Genomic DNA, 14,481 nt, shown 5'->3' on the forward strand with positions numbered 1-14,481 from the left:
TTGCATGCTTTCTGTTTTCCCTTTGAAACCCAGCTGCGGTACCAGGTAGGGAAATTCAGGATGTCTCAAGTGAATGAGATATTCAGGCACGAGAGGTGGATCTTACAGTGATGACAGGGGTGCTACATCCTGCCCTACTTCTTAAGCCTTCAGGAAGTATTTGGAGGCATTTGATATAGTGATTAAAGGCCCAGGCACTGGGTTTGAGCTCTGGCTTCACTACTTAACTTGCTGTCTACCACAGCAAGTTATTTTGATTCTCTAGCTTTCATTTTCATTTTCTATAAAGTCAAGCAGTTATAAGCCCTGCCTACTTCATAGGGTCGTTATTAAAAGGATGAAGTCAAATACTATTCATGTTTGTAAAACTCAGAGCCCAGGGCCTAGCACATAGTAAGTGTTCAGTTAAATGTTAATTTGTAATTGTTCTGTTGCTTATAATTTTATTCTTATTCCGTGTTCATTTTTCTCTCTTCAGTACAAGTTCAGGGATCTAACTATGGAAGAACTGAAGAATGTAAATACGTTTTTCCCACATTTCAGATATTCCATGGATACCTATGGTAAGAATTGTATCCTCTAGTTTTTGCTACATTGTTTAAACTATTAATTATTTGTTCCTAGAGATCTACAAACTTATTATAATTTCTCATTTCTCTCTTTTATCCCCTGATTTTGAGCTACACTTTATGACCTGTGGTTTTTGAGGAAATTTAAGTTAATAAAATTTATATGGTATTAGTTTTCTATTGCTGCTGTAACAAATGAACACAAATTTAGTGGCTTAAAACAACACAGGGACTTCCCTGGTGGTCCAGTGGTTAAGACTTCGCCTTCCAATGCAGGGGGTGCAGGTTCAATCCCTGGTCAGGGAGTTAAGATCCCACATGCCTTGAGGCCAAAAAACCAAAACATAAAGCAGAAGCAATATTGTAACAAATTCAGTAAAGACTTTAAAAATGGTCTACATCAAAAAAAAAAAAATCTTAAAAAAAAAAAGCAACACAAATTTACTATCTTACAGTTATTTGTCTAGAAGCCCAACACAGGTCTCTGTAGGTTAAGTGTTGGCAGGTCTTAGTTCCTTTTGGAGGCTCTGGGAGATCATATATTCTCTTGCTTTTTTTAAGTTTTTAAATGTCACCCATATTCTTTGGCTCAAGGTCACCTTCCTTCATCTTTAAAGCTAGCAATGTTACATCTCTCTGACCATCCTTCTGTAGTCACATCTCCAGAGAAAAGGTTCTCTGCTTTTAAGAACCAAATGTGATTAGCTTAGGCCCACTCTAATCATACAGGATAATTTCCCCATGTCAGGGTCCTTAACTTAATTGTATCTGAAAAGTTTCTTACCAAGTAAGGTAACATATGCACAGGTTCCAAGGATTAGGATATTGGACATCCATGGAGGCTATTATTCTGCCTACCACATATATGGTTGATAATAAATTAATAACAAAGTTTTAGTTATCTTCTTCACTTAATATAGAGGGTCTGGTTACCTGAGAAAGATTTTACTTTACTATCTTTCAAAATTTCTGACCACAACCCACACTTGGAAATGTGTTTTATATCATGACCCCATATACACACAACTAAAGTATTATGTACACCTTGGTGTTTTCTCTTCTATTCCATTCCATACCGTTTTAAAAAAAAATGCTGATTGAGACTCACTAAATTGATTTCAGGACCCACGAATTAGTCAAAACACACAGTTTTGAAAAACTCCTTTATTCTACATGGGTATGTTTTGTATTTGAATTAGCTTGGGTTACAAAAATATGTCTAATTCAGAATAATATATTAGAAAATTTGAGGCATTATTGGAGTATTTCTTAGGAATAGCTAATTTTATGTGTGGAAGAAATGATTAGATTCTGGATTACCTGTGTCTGGCCTCTCTTGATTAGCACCCTGGTATCTGGTGCTGCATAAATGCCTGGGATGGGGGATTTAACAACTACTATTTATTGAACACCAGATATACTTCCAAATGTTTTATCTATATTATTTTACATATTCTTGTACAACCAAAGCTGTGAGGTGCGTATTATCATCTTCATTTTTCAGAGAAAGAAACTGAGGCTCAGAGAGTTTAAATAACTTGCTTAAGATTACACAGCTAGTTAGGCATGGAGTTGGGGCTTGTACTCATGTCCATCTTGCCCTCTGCTTGAATAATACTTGTTCTTTTACAATCTATAAGTAATCTTATAGATTTAAGCCTTTGTTATACCAGTTAATTCTCATTTCCCCCATCTAGAGGAAGTAGGTTGTGGTGCCATTAAACCCTCACGCTATAGGATTAATATTGTCAAGGTGCATTTTATTATTGAAGACAATGTTAGTCAGGTATTATAATCATTTTTCTTTTGGCTTTTTGAATAATTTGGACAATGACTATTTATTTACACCTGTAGTTTCTCTACCACATTTTCAGGTTCTTCTGTGTCCCTGAGAAACAATCCCTGTTCCACTCCTCTGTCCATTTTAGTTTTGCCTTAGAGTGATCCCTTCACCCATTGTTACCTTTCACCCATATAGTTCAAGGTAAATATTTGTACTTATGTACACTCTTGGCCTTGAGTTTTCTGTCAGCCTGGCTTTTCTTCTTCTCCCTTTCTGATAGGTCATCAAATCTATTTAGACTTTTTTCTTCCCCTGCATAAATAGTATAGTAAGCTACTGAAGTCCTTAAAGGACCACATTCCAAGGCAGTTTGACAGTTTGAAACCAGATGTCGTGTTTTCAGTATTCAGTTCAGAAATTAGGGCATTGATTCTCCATCAGTGTGTCCCAGATGGGTAAGTTGAAATTTCAGGGATGTGAAGATTGAGAAAAGGTTGAGAATAATGGAGTTAGAGAAAGCAAAGATAATTATTAATCCTTCTAAAAGGTCACTTTCAAAAGTAAAACTAACTTCTTTTTTCTGATTATAAAAGTTATAATCTGATATCTGAAAGTGCTTATAACTGATGTTACATGTGGCAGTTATTTGATAATGTCCCCACATTTTATAATCCTTTACTTCTTATTAAGGGTTTTCATATCATCTCATTTAATCATTGTGACAACTTTATGATGCAGTCTTTATAGATTTTACATCTTTATTTTATAGATGATGAAACTGAAGTTCAAAGAGGTTAAAGTAACCAAAAGTCACATGCCTCTGTCGACGGAAATAATAAACAGTCTATAATAGGAATAGAAAAGAGTTTTATTTGAGCCAGTCTGAGCACTATAGCCTCAGATAGTTCTGAAGAGCTTTCCGAAGAAGCATGGTTTTCAGCACAGTTTTATATCTGTCAGAGCAAAGAACATCAAACATCACAGGGGTGCATTCCTTCAAGGTTTCAAAAAAAGACAAATGAGCATGCACACAATGAGTCAGCATGGCCTTGGCACCTGTGAAGGGAGCTTTATCATTGAAGGAGTGCTAGCGTTGATGTTTTAGGGAAGGGAGGCATTTATCTCTGTCTTCAAAACAGGCATTCTTTACTTCTGGACAATGCACCCTTTTCTTTAATGATTAAAGCAGATGTACAATGTATGTTTAATGGGCCACAAAACTGGCTATTCTAGTTAGCATAAAGCTTAAGTTAAATAATGTATAAGCTAGGATGACTTCTCCGTATCTCAATGTGTGAAAATTTCTTCCATCACCTCTAAGTAGGAAAAGTCGGCCAAAAACTTGGGATTTCAGTATCTTAAGTCCTGTGTTCTTTCAACTACCTGCTCTGCCTTCTAAGAGAACATCATTTAGTTCTTTGCCCTTGTCAACATATTTACTGATTCCTAGATGATGGTGTTTAGAAATTATGTGTGTTTCTGTATGTGTGTATGTACATGCACACACTTTAATACAGTTCTTCCTACTTCTGATTGTGCATTCTGGGGCTTTTTTTTTCTTCCAGTTTTCAAAGATAGTTCCCAGAAAAACCTGCTGAACTTCACCGGCACTATTCCTGTGATGTATCAGGGTAAGTAAGGAAGTTGAGAAAATGTGGGAATTTTCTAAAAGAGCAGTTTAATTAAAACTTATATTTGTTTAGTTCCATAACATTCTCAAAGTGGTTTTGTTTTTTTTTTTAGAGAACATTTTTACGAGCTGGTCAATTTTTTTTTAATTTATTTTTAAAATATTTATTTATTTATTTATTTTGCGGTACCTGGGCCTCCCACCGCCACGGCCCCTCCCACCGCGGAGCACAGGCTCTGGACGCGCACGCCTAGTGGCCACGACTCACAGACCCAGCCGCCCCGCAGCATGCGGGACCCTCCTGGACCGGGGCACAAACCAGCGTCCCCTGCATCGGCAGGCAGACCCCCAACCACTGCGCCACCAGGGAAGTCCTTAAATATTTATTTTTTTGGCCACGCTATGTGGCTTGCGGGATCTTAGTTCCCCCAACCGGGGATCAAACCCGGGCCCCCAGCAGTGGAAGCTCAGAGTCCTAACCACTGGGTTGCCAGGGAATTCCCCTCAAAGTGTTTTAACATGTATATGATCTATACTGAACCTTACTGGATGTAGCAGAATGCTGTCCCAGTGAAGGAAGGCTTAGGTTAATACCAACAAATTCAGTTCAGTTCAACGAATATTTATTTATTGAATGTCAACTATCTGCCCACTACTCTGCTAGGTTTTGAGGTACAGAGGCGAGCAAGACAGACATAGGCCTGCGCTTGTGGAGAGTTAACTCTGCTTTCCATAGCAAACTGCAGGGATCCCACCTTTTTATCCCATTACCTGAATGTTTTGTTCCCCTCCCTTTCCCTCTATATGATGTAGCATTATCCCCATTCTGTTGGTGAAACTGAGTCCTGGTCACGTGGTTTACCTGAGTCCACACAGCTGGTATCAGACTGGAACTTAAAACCCAATAGGAAATTTTTAAAACACAGGTGCCATTAAAGCTCAAAAAAAGCAACATATTTTCAGATCACCTGACAGGTTAAAATAGCTAAGTGTTTGCCCAAAAATAAAAAAAAAATCACTAACTTCCCTATAATTAATTCTGTTTGTCTAGACCTACTTCCTTCAACGTTTAACAGGACTAACCTGTCAGATGGGTGTCATAGGAGCTTGCTTATCTAGTATGATTTGAAGAACACCAGAGGAGCATTGGTTCCAATTATTTCTCTGAAGTGGTGCTTGGAATTCCACCATTAAAAATCCATTCCCCTTTTAAAATGCAAATAATCTCAGGAGGAATAACATCCAAAATCACTAATATACAGTGCTGTGCTTATAGAAAATGCTCGGTAAATATTTGTTGAATGATTGAGTTAGTTTCTTTGATTACTGACTGAAGGGCTTAGGAATAGATGAACTTACTGGGTATATGAAAGAGGAGGTGCACTGAAAAAGGGCTGAGGAAGATCTGGAAACCAAATGGGGAGAGAGCAGTGCAGTTTGCTGTCTCTTACAAAGAATTCATCGCTGTATTATAGGAGCACATTGCCCAACAGACACCAAGAAGATGTATTTTGGGGGACTTTTTTCAAAGTAAGTGCTTCATTATGGTAGTGGCTAGACTGTTACAAACCCTCCTTTATTGCTTCCCCCTGCCCCCATGATGACTTACTGCCAGAGGTTCACTCATGTTTTATTCTTCCTCTGTGTATGTCCAATCATAACATCTCCTTTGCCACAGAGAATGCTTAGAAATCCAGTTTGGTTTTTATGAATAGGAATGTGGTTGGAGATGAAAGTAGGTAGCAGTGGACTCTGAAAAAATTGCAGTGAGGTAGGCAGAGCAGGTATAGAGTCGATTTTTATTTTCTTTCCTTGCTTCTCCCTTCCCAAGCTCTCAGACTGTTTTCTGGCTGCCTAGAGAATTTTACTGAGACCTGTTTCCCATTACTTGTATTCTGTGTTTATTATGGTTAGATGTTAGAGAGAGAGAGAAAGAATTCTTACCACCCCAATGATTGATTGATTGATTGATTGACTGATTCCATAGTTCTTACCAACCCCAGTGATTTCAAGGGTAGTTGCATATTGACAGAGGAACTTACAAATTTAAATGAATCATTGCTTAGTAGCCCTCAGTTTCTAGGACAATGTGGGGAGGTTACAGGAGGGCATAAAAGTTATCTTAAGATGCCACTCATTGGCACTCTGCATCTTCCTAGAGCGGTGGAGTCAGGTCATTGATTCTTATGCTGGTAGTAATTCCAAGGTAGTAATGGTACCTGCAATATCTTTTGGTTTTTTTTTTTTTGGTAGTACACTCTTTTTCCCCTTTGCTTTTGACTGGAATTATAGCAACTCCTTGTGATGCATACTAGTTATTTCCTGCTGATCAGAAGGTCAGAATGTATTATCTTTCTCATCTGTAAAATGGGCCAATGATAGAGCCTAACTCTACAATTTTGAGGATTAAATGCATTAGTCTAAGTAAAGCTCTTAGCATAGTTCCTGGCACATAGTAAGTGCCTAATAAACGTTGGCCATTATTATTTGCATGCTTTTGTTACTTTTATCTGGTTACTAGTTTTGTTAGTATAATAATAGTACATGCTCATGTTAAAAAATTTTTAATAATTGAAAAGAGATGAGGTTAAGCTTATATCTAACCTCCCACCCAGTCCTGTTCCCCAGGTGAATCTTCTGTTGATATTTCCTTATATATACCTGCAGAAATTTTCTGGATTATTTCTTATCCCTCCAAGATTGTGTCAAGGTTGTGATGACACTTTTCCTTCACCCACCCATTGTTTAGAGATGTGTATCATCTTAGTAAGATGATACCCATCTGAACTTTATTTACAACTAACTTAAATTATGTCCTTATGATATAATTACTTTAAATCTGAGGACTCTACCAGGAGTCCTGACTCTTTGCTAATGAATTACTGAAATTAAGTGGGCAGGGTAGGAGGCAGGGCATTTGCTGACAGAAAAGAATGAGAAAGAAGGAAGAAGGGCACAGAGAATACCAGTAGTGAAATCTTACAAGTTATAGACATGGGAATCAGGCTCACCATGCGCTTTGCCAGGAGTGTGATATTAAAATGCATGAATGCTGCTGGGGAGAGGCATTGATCGAGGCAGCAGATCCTTGATCAACCAGGAAGATACCTTCAATAGACATTCCTTTCCTTTTCTTTAATGTGTAGTGATTAACATTAGAAAATGGCTCCATCGAGATTGGGACTACCACTCCAAAACAAAAAAAATTGCATGGCCTAGGACTTCCCTGGAGGTCCAGTGGTTAGGACTCTGCACTGTCAATGCAGGGGGCATGTGTTCAATCCCTGGTCAGGGAACTAAGATCCCACATGCTGCACAGCGTGGGAAAAAAAAAAATTGCATGGTCCAAACAGTGGCTTATAAATGTTTGATTGTGACCCACAATAAGAAATACTTTCGTATACATAGTTATATATGTATATAACTAAAATTAAATATTATTGTTTGCAGCCTACTAAATTAATTTCATGACCTATTTATTGTGACCAACATTTGAAAAACACTGGTCTAGAGTATATAACATTAGACAGGGTGACTTCTGGAGGAATGTGATGATGTGTCTCAATACCTGTTGGTCACTCTGGTGCTGTGATCACATGACTTTGTAATCATAGAGTACCAACAGCTATGCCTGTATCCATACTGTAAGTACTTAGATACTATGTATGGTGATGGATGTTAACTACACTTATTGTGGTGATTATTTTGCAATATATACAAATATTGAATCATTACGTTGTATACATGAAACTAATACAGTGTTATATATCAATTATACCCAAATAAAAAGTTTTTTTAATACTTAGATAAAATTAGAAGAGGAATATGGTTCTGAGAACTGCTGATATAAAATAGTAGAAATAGTACTAGGACATTTCTATTATGTAGTGACTTTCAGTTCTCTAGAATTACATGGGAAGCTTTTAAAAAATGTTGTCCAGACCCTGTCCCACTGAATCAGAAACTTTTGGGGAGAGGCCTGGATATTGGTATGTTTCAGAGTTCCTTAAGCATTTCTAATATGCAGACAGAGCTGAGTATCATTGTGCTTAGGGCAGGAGGAAGCAGGATGAAAAAAGTAGAGGATTTCCATAGTAAGAAAAAGATTGCAGTGGAGAAGAAAACTTTTTATTTATACCTTGCTTATTTCCAAAGTGGGTTTGAGGTAAATTGTAAAAATTGCCAACCCGTCATGGTACTTACCGTGTCATGTACTGTTCTAAGCATTTTATGTACCTTAACTAATTTTATCCTCACAACAATCCTATGAGGTAGGAGCTTTTATTATTCTCATTTTGTAGAGGAAGGAGTTGAGGCACAGAGAAGTTAAGTAACTTGCCTAAAATCATATAGCTAGTAATGTGTGCAACTAGGATTTGAACCTAGGCATTTGTGCTCCTGAGCAGCCATGATTTTAAATATATTGAAAGACATATGCATTAAGACTGTGAAAGCAGGAATAAATATCAGGAGATAAAATAGAACAGTTAAGATAATTGATCAAATTTCTAGTTTAAGGTTAGTTTTTGCACTTATATTAGGTTTAGCTTTGGGCTTCCTGTAAACCAAAACAGTCAGAGATTTTGGCTCTCAGTAGGCATGACATACATGGTTACATAGTATGTGGTACAGGGTTACACAGTACATGGTACATGGTTACATGGTACATGTACATGGAAGAGCTTTCATTTGGGTTCCTATCTCAGTACACTAAAATTTAAGAGCCACTGGACAAGGTGACTGTTAAGGTTATTTTCAGCTCTAAGTTGTATGTATCTAACCCAGCTTGTATGTTACACTATCTGCAATTAATGAGCAACTTGAGGGCCAGTATCAAATGCATCTTTCATTTGTTCATTCATTCACTCATTAAAAAATATGTATTTATTTATTTATTCGGCTGCACTGGGTCTTAGTTGCAGCACGTAGGATCTTTAGTTGTGGCATGCGGGATCTTTGGTTGCAGCATGTGAACTCTTAGTTGAGGCATGTGGGATCTAGTTCCCTGACCAGGAATCGAACCTGGGCCCCCTGCATTGGGAGTGCGGAGTTTTAGCCACTGGACCAACAGGGAAGTCCCCATTCATTCATTCTTATTTATATAAGAAATTTTTATTGAGTATCCAGTATGTTAGGCACTATACTTGTTGTAGGGGACATGGAAATAATAATACATAATCATCTCTAGACGTTTATAGTGTAAAAAGAGAAACAGACTTGTAGGCAAATAAATTGGGTGGAGCAAAGAAGGTTACCTAAAGAAGATGTATCCCATACTCCTAGCACAGTAGGTCCTATAAATATTTATTGAATTGAATTGAATAAGCTGGCCATTGTCTTGATTATATTTCCTTAAACGTTATACTGGTGCTTTAATGGGAGCATATTTCCAATGTGAATGTGGATGAAAATAGGAAAATAGGCCTCAGTTTACATAAATCCTTTATCTATAAACTTGACTAGACTTGTGTTTTAAAATGCCACCTAGCTATACCATAAATATAATGTGTGTGGTTCATTATTGTTTGAAGATGTGTTTATTTTGTCTCAAATAGGTAATACATATAACATACCAATTCGTTTGTGGATTTTGGATTCTCACCCTTTTGCTCCCCCCATTTGCTTCTTAAAGCCAACTGCAAATATGGGAATCTTAGTTGGAAAACATGTGGATGCTCAAGGCAGAATATACTTGCCGTATCTCCAAAACTGGAGCCATGTAAGATCAATTTGGATTTTCTTTTAAAAGTTTTTATTTTTCTGAATATTTATCTTTGATCCTAATGGTACAAATAAGTTAGTGAATTTTCTTTCAATGATAATTCTTCTTATGATCTTTAAAAATAATTTGAAATTGAGCTCCCCAGAGTCACCCAAGACCCAGAACCCTGCATGAAGCTGCTCTCTCCAGGTCTGGGAGGCAACCATTGTTTGCTCCCTGTCTTTTTATAGTTGTTTGCCGTTTGATAAAGCAAATGAAGAGCTACTAGCAAAATATTGGGCATTATTTCCTAGTTCCTCCGCAGTAAAGATTCTTATGTAATATGTGTATTTATTTGTAGTTTTGCCTGTTTTTAACCTTTATGTAAATTGAATCATATTGTATATAATCTTCTATTACATGCTGTGTTTTAACTGAGCATTAAGTTTTAAAAATTCACCCACAGCAGTGCATGAAACTGTAACTTATGTGTTTTACAAGCCCTCACAGGGACTTCCCTGGTGGTCCAGTGATTAAGACTCTGCGCTTCCAGTGCAGGGGGCACAGGTTCGGGGAACTAATCCCACTAATTTGGCATGGCCAAATAAATAAACATAAAAGTAAAAAAGTAAATAAATAAAAATAAATGGCCCAGACTTAAAAAACAGAAACAAAACAAAACAGAACAAAAATACAAGCCCTCACATTATGCAATTTTGTATTCTGCATATTTCATCTATCATTATATTGAGCATTTTTCCATATTAAACAATATTTTCAAAACACATGGTTTTTAATGGTTGCCTGATGTAGATTGCTGTTAGAAATTTAATAATGAGCATCCTTAAATATATATGTAAATATAAATGTATATATCTTATAAATCTTTAATAATTTCCTAATGATAAATCTCTAGGAATGGAATTATTGGATCAAAGTTTTAAAATGTTTTGAAGGCTATTCTTATATATTCCCAAATTGGCCTCCAAGAGGTAGACAAAATGTTGTAATTCTACCATCAGTAGAAATCAGTATGGGGGGTACCTGTTTTACAGCACCTTTGCTCTAAAGGGTGCTATAAAAGAAGGTACTATCATTAAAACAAAACAAACCTTTGCTTATCTCTATGGTTCATTTACTTAGAAGGATGTAGAATCTGCTCTCATTTTTGTAAGTAACTACAACTTTTATGAAAGGATAATTTATAATATATTTGTATATACCCAGAAAGCTGTAGGACAGGAGGACAGGGATCTGTCAGAGAGGAGTGAGGTTGAAGTAAAGGATGGCATTAGGATTATCACTTCTTATTTTATATACATATTGTAAAAGGATATGCAATTGTGGATGCATTTCATATTGTTTTATGGTTTTCTATTTTTTTCATATAAATAAAACTTTTATAAAGAAGAAAAAAAGAAATAGAAAAAGAAAAGCTGCATACCAAATTGTCAGTAGTGGAGTTTAGGTGGGGAAACATTAATCTTTTACTTTATGAACCTGTGCATTATTTGCATTACTTGGTGATTTAAATAAGATTACCAGTTAAATGTGACGAATAGGGCATGATAAAAATTCGTTAGTTGGAAGGACAAAAATGATGTCTTAACCTTAATGTTTAGTTCTTTGGTTATTTGAGAAATTGAAATCTTATCATACATTTATTTATCATGTACGTTTCTTCTTTTTTGAATTGTCTGTTTATCTCTTTCATCCATTTTTACAACTTTAAAAAAAAATACTATCCTTTAACAGTATTTTGACATCTGTGCCCTATTGTGGGAATTTATCTTTCCTGTTTCCTCTTTCTGGTTTTCTTTGGCATCTCTTTTCATACTTTTGTTTGTTTAATAAATACTCAGAGATAGTCCTATAATCTAGTCAAGGTTGTGCTTGATTTCAGATCAGACAGTATTGATTCCATTTTACTATTCTGAACCTCTTTATTATAAGCTAAAACTAGTCTTAAGAAGATATTATATTATTTAAATGGCCCTATTTAGAAGAACTACATTTGGGGGAGGGGGAGAGATTAATTAGGAGTTTGGGATTAACAGATACACACTACTATATATAAAATAGATAATATGGCACAGGGAACTATATTCAGTATATTGTAATAACCTATAATGGAAAAGAATCTGAAAAAGAATATATATATATATATATATAACTGAATCACTTTGCTGTACACCTGAAGCTATAACACAACATTGTAAATCAACTATACTTCAATTTAAAAAAAGTATGATGTTATGATTTTTAAAAGTACTACGTAAACTTTAAGTTCCACGTGCAGTTGGAATTACATAGTATAACTCTACAGAGTTTGGAGCTAGAAGGAATCTAGAGGTCATCTAGGCCAAGGATTGCAGACATTTTCCCCAAGAGAGTCAGTGTGCTGCATTAGGCCTACAGAATTTTGTTTGAACAGCACAGTGGTTTTATTTTGCTTTGTTTTGTTCTTAATATGAATTTGAATGACTATACATGTACTCTTTGCAATTTACCACAGTGACCATCTCCCCAAATTTTCTTACACTTGACAACTTCACACATTATGTTATCTGCTTAGTCTTTAAAGGTATATGAGTTTTTTTATTCTAATAAAAATTTTATTAGAGTGGGCTTCCCTGGTGGCGCAGTGGTTGAGAGTCCGCCTGCCGATGCAGGGGACACGGGTTTGTGCCCCGGTCCGGGAAGATCCCACATGCTGTGGAGCGGCTGGGCCCGTGGGCCATGGCCGCTGAGCCTGCGCGTCCGGAGCCTGTGCTCCGCAACGGGAGAGGCCACAACAGTGAGAGGCCCATGTACCGCAAAAAAAAAAATTATTAGAGTGAAACCTAGACTCTGAGAAATTAAGCAATTTTTAGAATGAGCAAGCCACTGAATATTCCTAATAATAATAAAAAACGTATTTTACACTCACAACATACAATTTGCATACATTAGCTCATTTGTTTCTCATATTATTGGGATTTATTATTCACATTGTATTGCTAATAATACTGAAGCTCAGAGAGGTTAAGTGCATTTCACTAAGGTTGCTTAACCAGTTAAATTAAAATGAACGGTACTGGATTAGATAAATATCAGTATTAATTTTATGATTTGATAGTGGTTATATAGGAGAATGTTTTGTTCTTTCTTTTAGGAAATATATGCTAAAGTATTTAGGGGTGAAGGGGTATCATATCTTCAGTTTACTCTCGGTTCAGAAAATAGAGGAAAAGAGACTAAGAAAGCAAATCTGATAAAATGTTAACATTCGAGTAATCTGGGTGAAGAGTATATGGAAATTCTTTGTACTATTTTTTTGCTACTTTTCTGTAAGTCTGCAATTATTTCAAAATAAAAAGTTAAAAAAAGGCAGACAAGACCATTCCCAGATATAGGTACTCTGCTAGTAAGCACATTTATGCTGTTTTCCCACTTTTTGGAGATGTGGGTTAGCATTTCTCCCTTTTTTTTTCAGCTAAAAAATTAATTTTTTTCAATTAAATGTATTAAAACAGTTAAAAGTATCATATAATTTGTATGGTAGTTTTCGAAAAATGAGGGCATGACGTAATACTTTCTTTTGGCTAACTCTGTAACAAGGTAGTATTCCTTAGCAAAATTTTTGCATAACTTTTCCCTTTGTGTGTGTTCTGTAGCCTAAATCTGTCATTGTTGGATTAATTAAAGAAATGATTGCCAAGTTTCAAGAAGAACTTCCCCTGTATTCTCTGCCATCATCTGATGAGGCACAGCAGGTAGACTTGCTAGCCTATATTGCAAAAATCACTGAAGGTTTGTATTTTTGTTTAATCATAAGAGTTATGAGTTTACAGTTTCTCATTAATATCCTTTACTCTCTGCTACTTGATTTCTCTAAATAAATACATGCTTGTGTATGTACATATCTGTGTTGAATCAAAAATTCCTATATGTTTATTGTAAGGTAAGTATTACCATACAGTTCCAATGAATATGGTTTCTTAAAATGTAAAAGATTACTTTTATCCTGACAGCTAAAATAATTTGTTATTTTCAAAACCACTTGATATATATTAATGATCCCAAGCTTTTTTCATTATATGTTTATGTGGCTTTTTGCCTCATTCAGTATACTGGACCAGAGAATCTATGATTCTCATTGTTTCTCATTGAGGATAAAGCAAAATACCCATGCTTGCAAAATTTCATGTTAAACATTTTTTTGCATTGTAGACTAGAGCAGTAAGAATCACAATGTTTTTCAGAATTATGGAAATCCTATTTTTTTAAGAGTTTTATATAATATTTTTTAAATGTTTGGAAAGATTTTCTTTTTAAAATGATAGCCTCTATTTAGTAGAATATTTATTATGAGATTCCTGTCTTTCTTGCATTTCATTTGTTCAACAATATTTTTGAATGTCTATTATGGAGTGCCTAGTACCATGTTTTCTGTCCAAGTTATTGAACTTTGGTGTATTTTTTTTAAGATGCTAAAAAGATTTTTGATATTTTTAAATTCTTATGATAGTTCACTTTACTTTTTAGGTGTCTCAGATATAAATTCAAAGAACTGGGCAAATCATGAGAATAAAACAGTCAATAAAATTACTGTGGTTGGCGGTGGAGAACTGGGAATTGCCTGCACATTAGCAATTTCAGCAAAGGTATGTAAGCATAGTGGTTATAAATACATCTGTCATATTGCTACACTTTTAGGCAGTTTCTATTTAACACACAAGAAGTAATGGCTTCATTTTGTCATGTGGGAAAACTTCATTTTGCCTTAAAATATATTTAGTAAGCTGACAAAAAAATA

General features: G+C 35.6%; 1 protein-coding gene across 7 annotated transcripts in view; it reads left to right on the forward strand.

Moving 5' to 3' along the window:
• Positions 1 to 14,481, forward strand: part of UEVLD (UEV and lactate/malate dehyrogenase domains) — a 46,819-nt gene that overhangs the window by 6,654 nt on the left and 25,684 nt on the right. For 5 of the 7 annotated variants that reach the window (XR_010946117.1, XM_067749667.1, XM_067749666.1 and 2 more), the window contains exons 2-6: positions 479 to 563; positions 3,918 to 3,983; positions 9,538 to 9,701; positions 13,340 to 13,475; positions 14,211 to 14,329. Coding sequence is in view for 6 of the 7 variants with exons in the window: in XM_067749667.1 (XP_067605768.1) it covers positions 479 to 563; positions 3,918 to 3,983; positions 9,538 to 9,701; positions 13,340 to 13,475; positions 14,211 to 14,329 (570 nt within the window). In the remaining variant the exon portion in view is untranslated. Of the gene's footprint in view, positions 1 to 478; positions 564 to 3,917; positions 3,984 to 9,537; positions 9,702 to 13,339; positions 13,476 to 14,210; positions 14,330 to 14,481 lie in introns of those variants that run through there. The other 2 variants (XM_067749668.1, XM_067749670.1) reach the window with 2 other exon arrangements.

Source organism: Pseudorca crassidens, chromosome 9 (assembly GCF_039906515.1).
Source record: "Pseudorca crassidens isolate mPseCra1 chromosome 9, mPseCra1.hap1, whole genome shotgun sequence".
NCBI classification, from domain to species: domain Eukaryota; kingdom Metazoa; phylum Chordata; class Mammalia; order Artiodactyla; family Delphinidae; genus Pseudorca; species Pseudorca crassidens.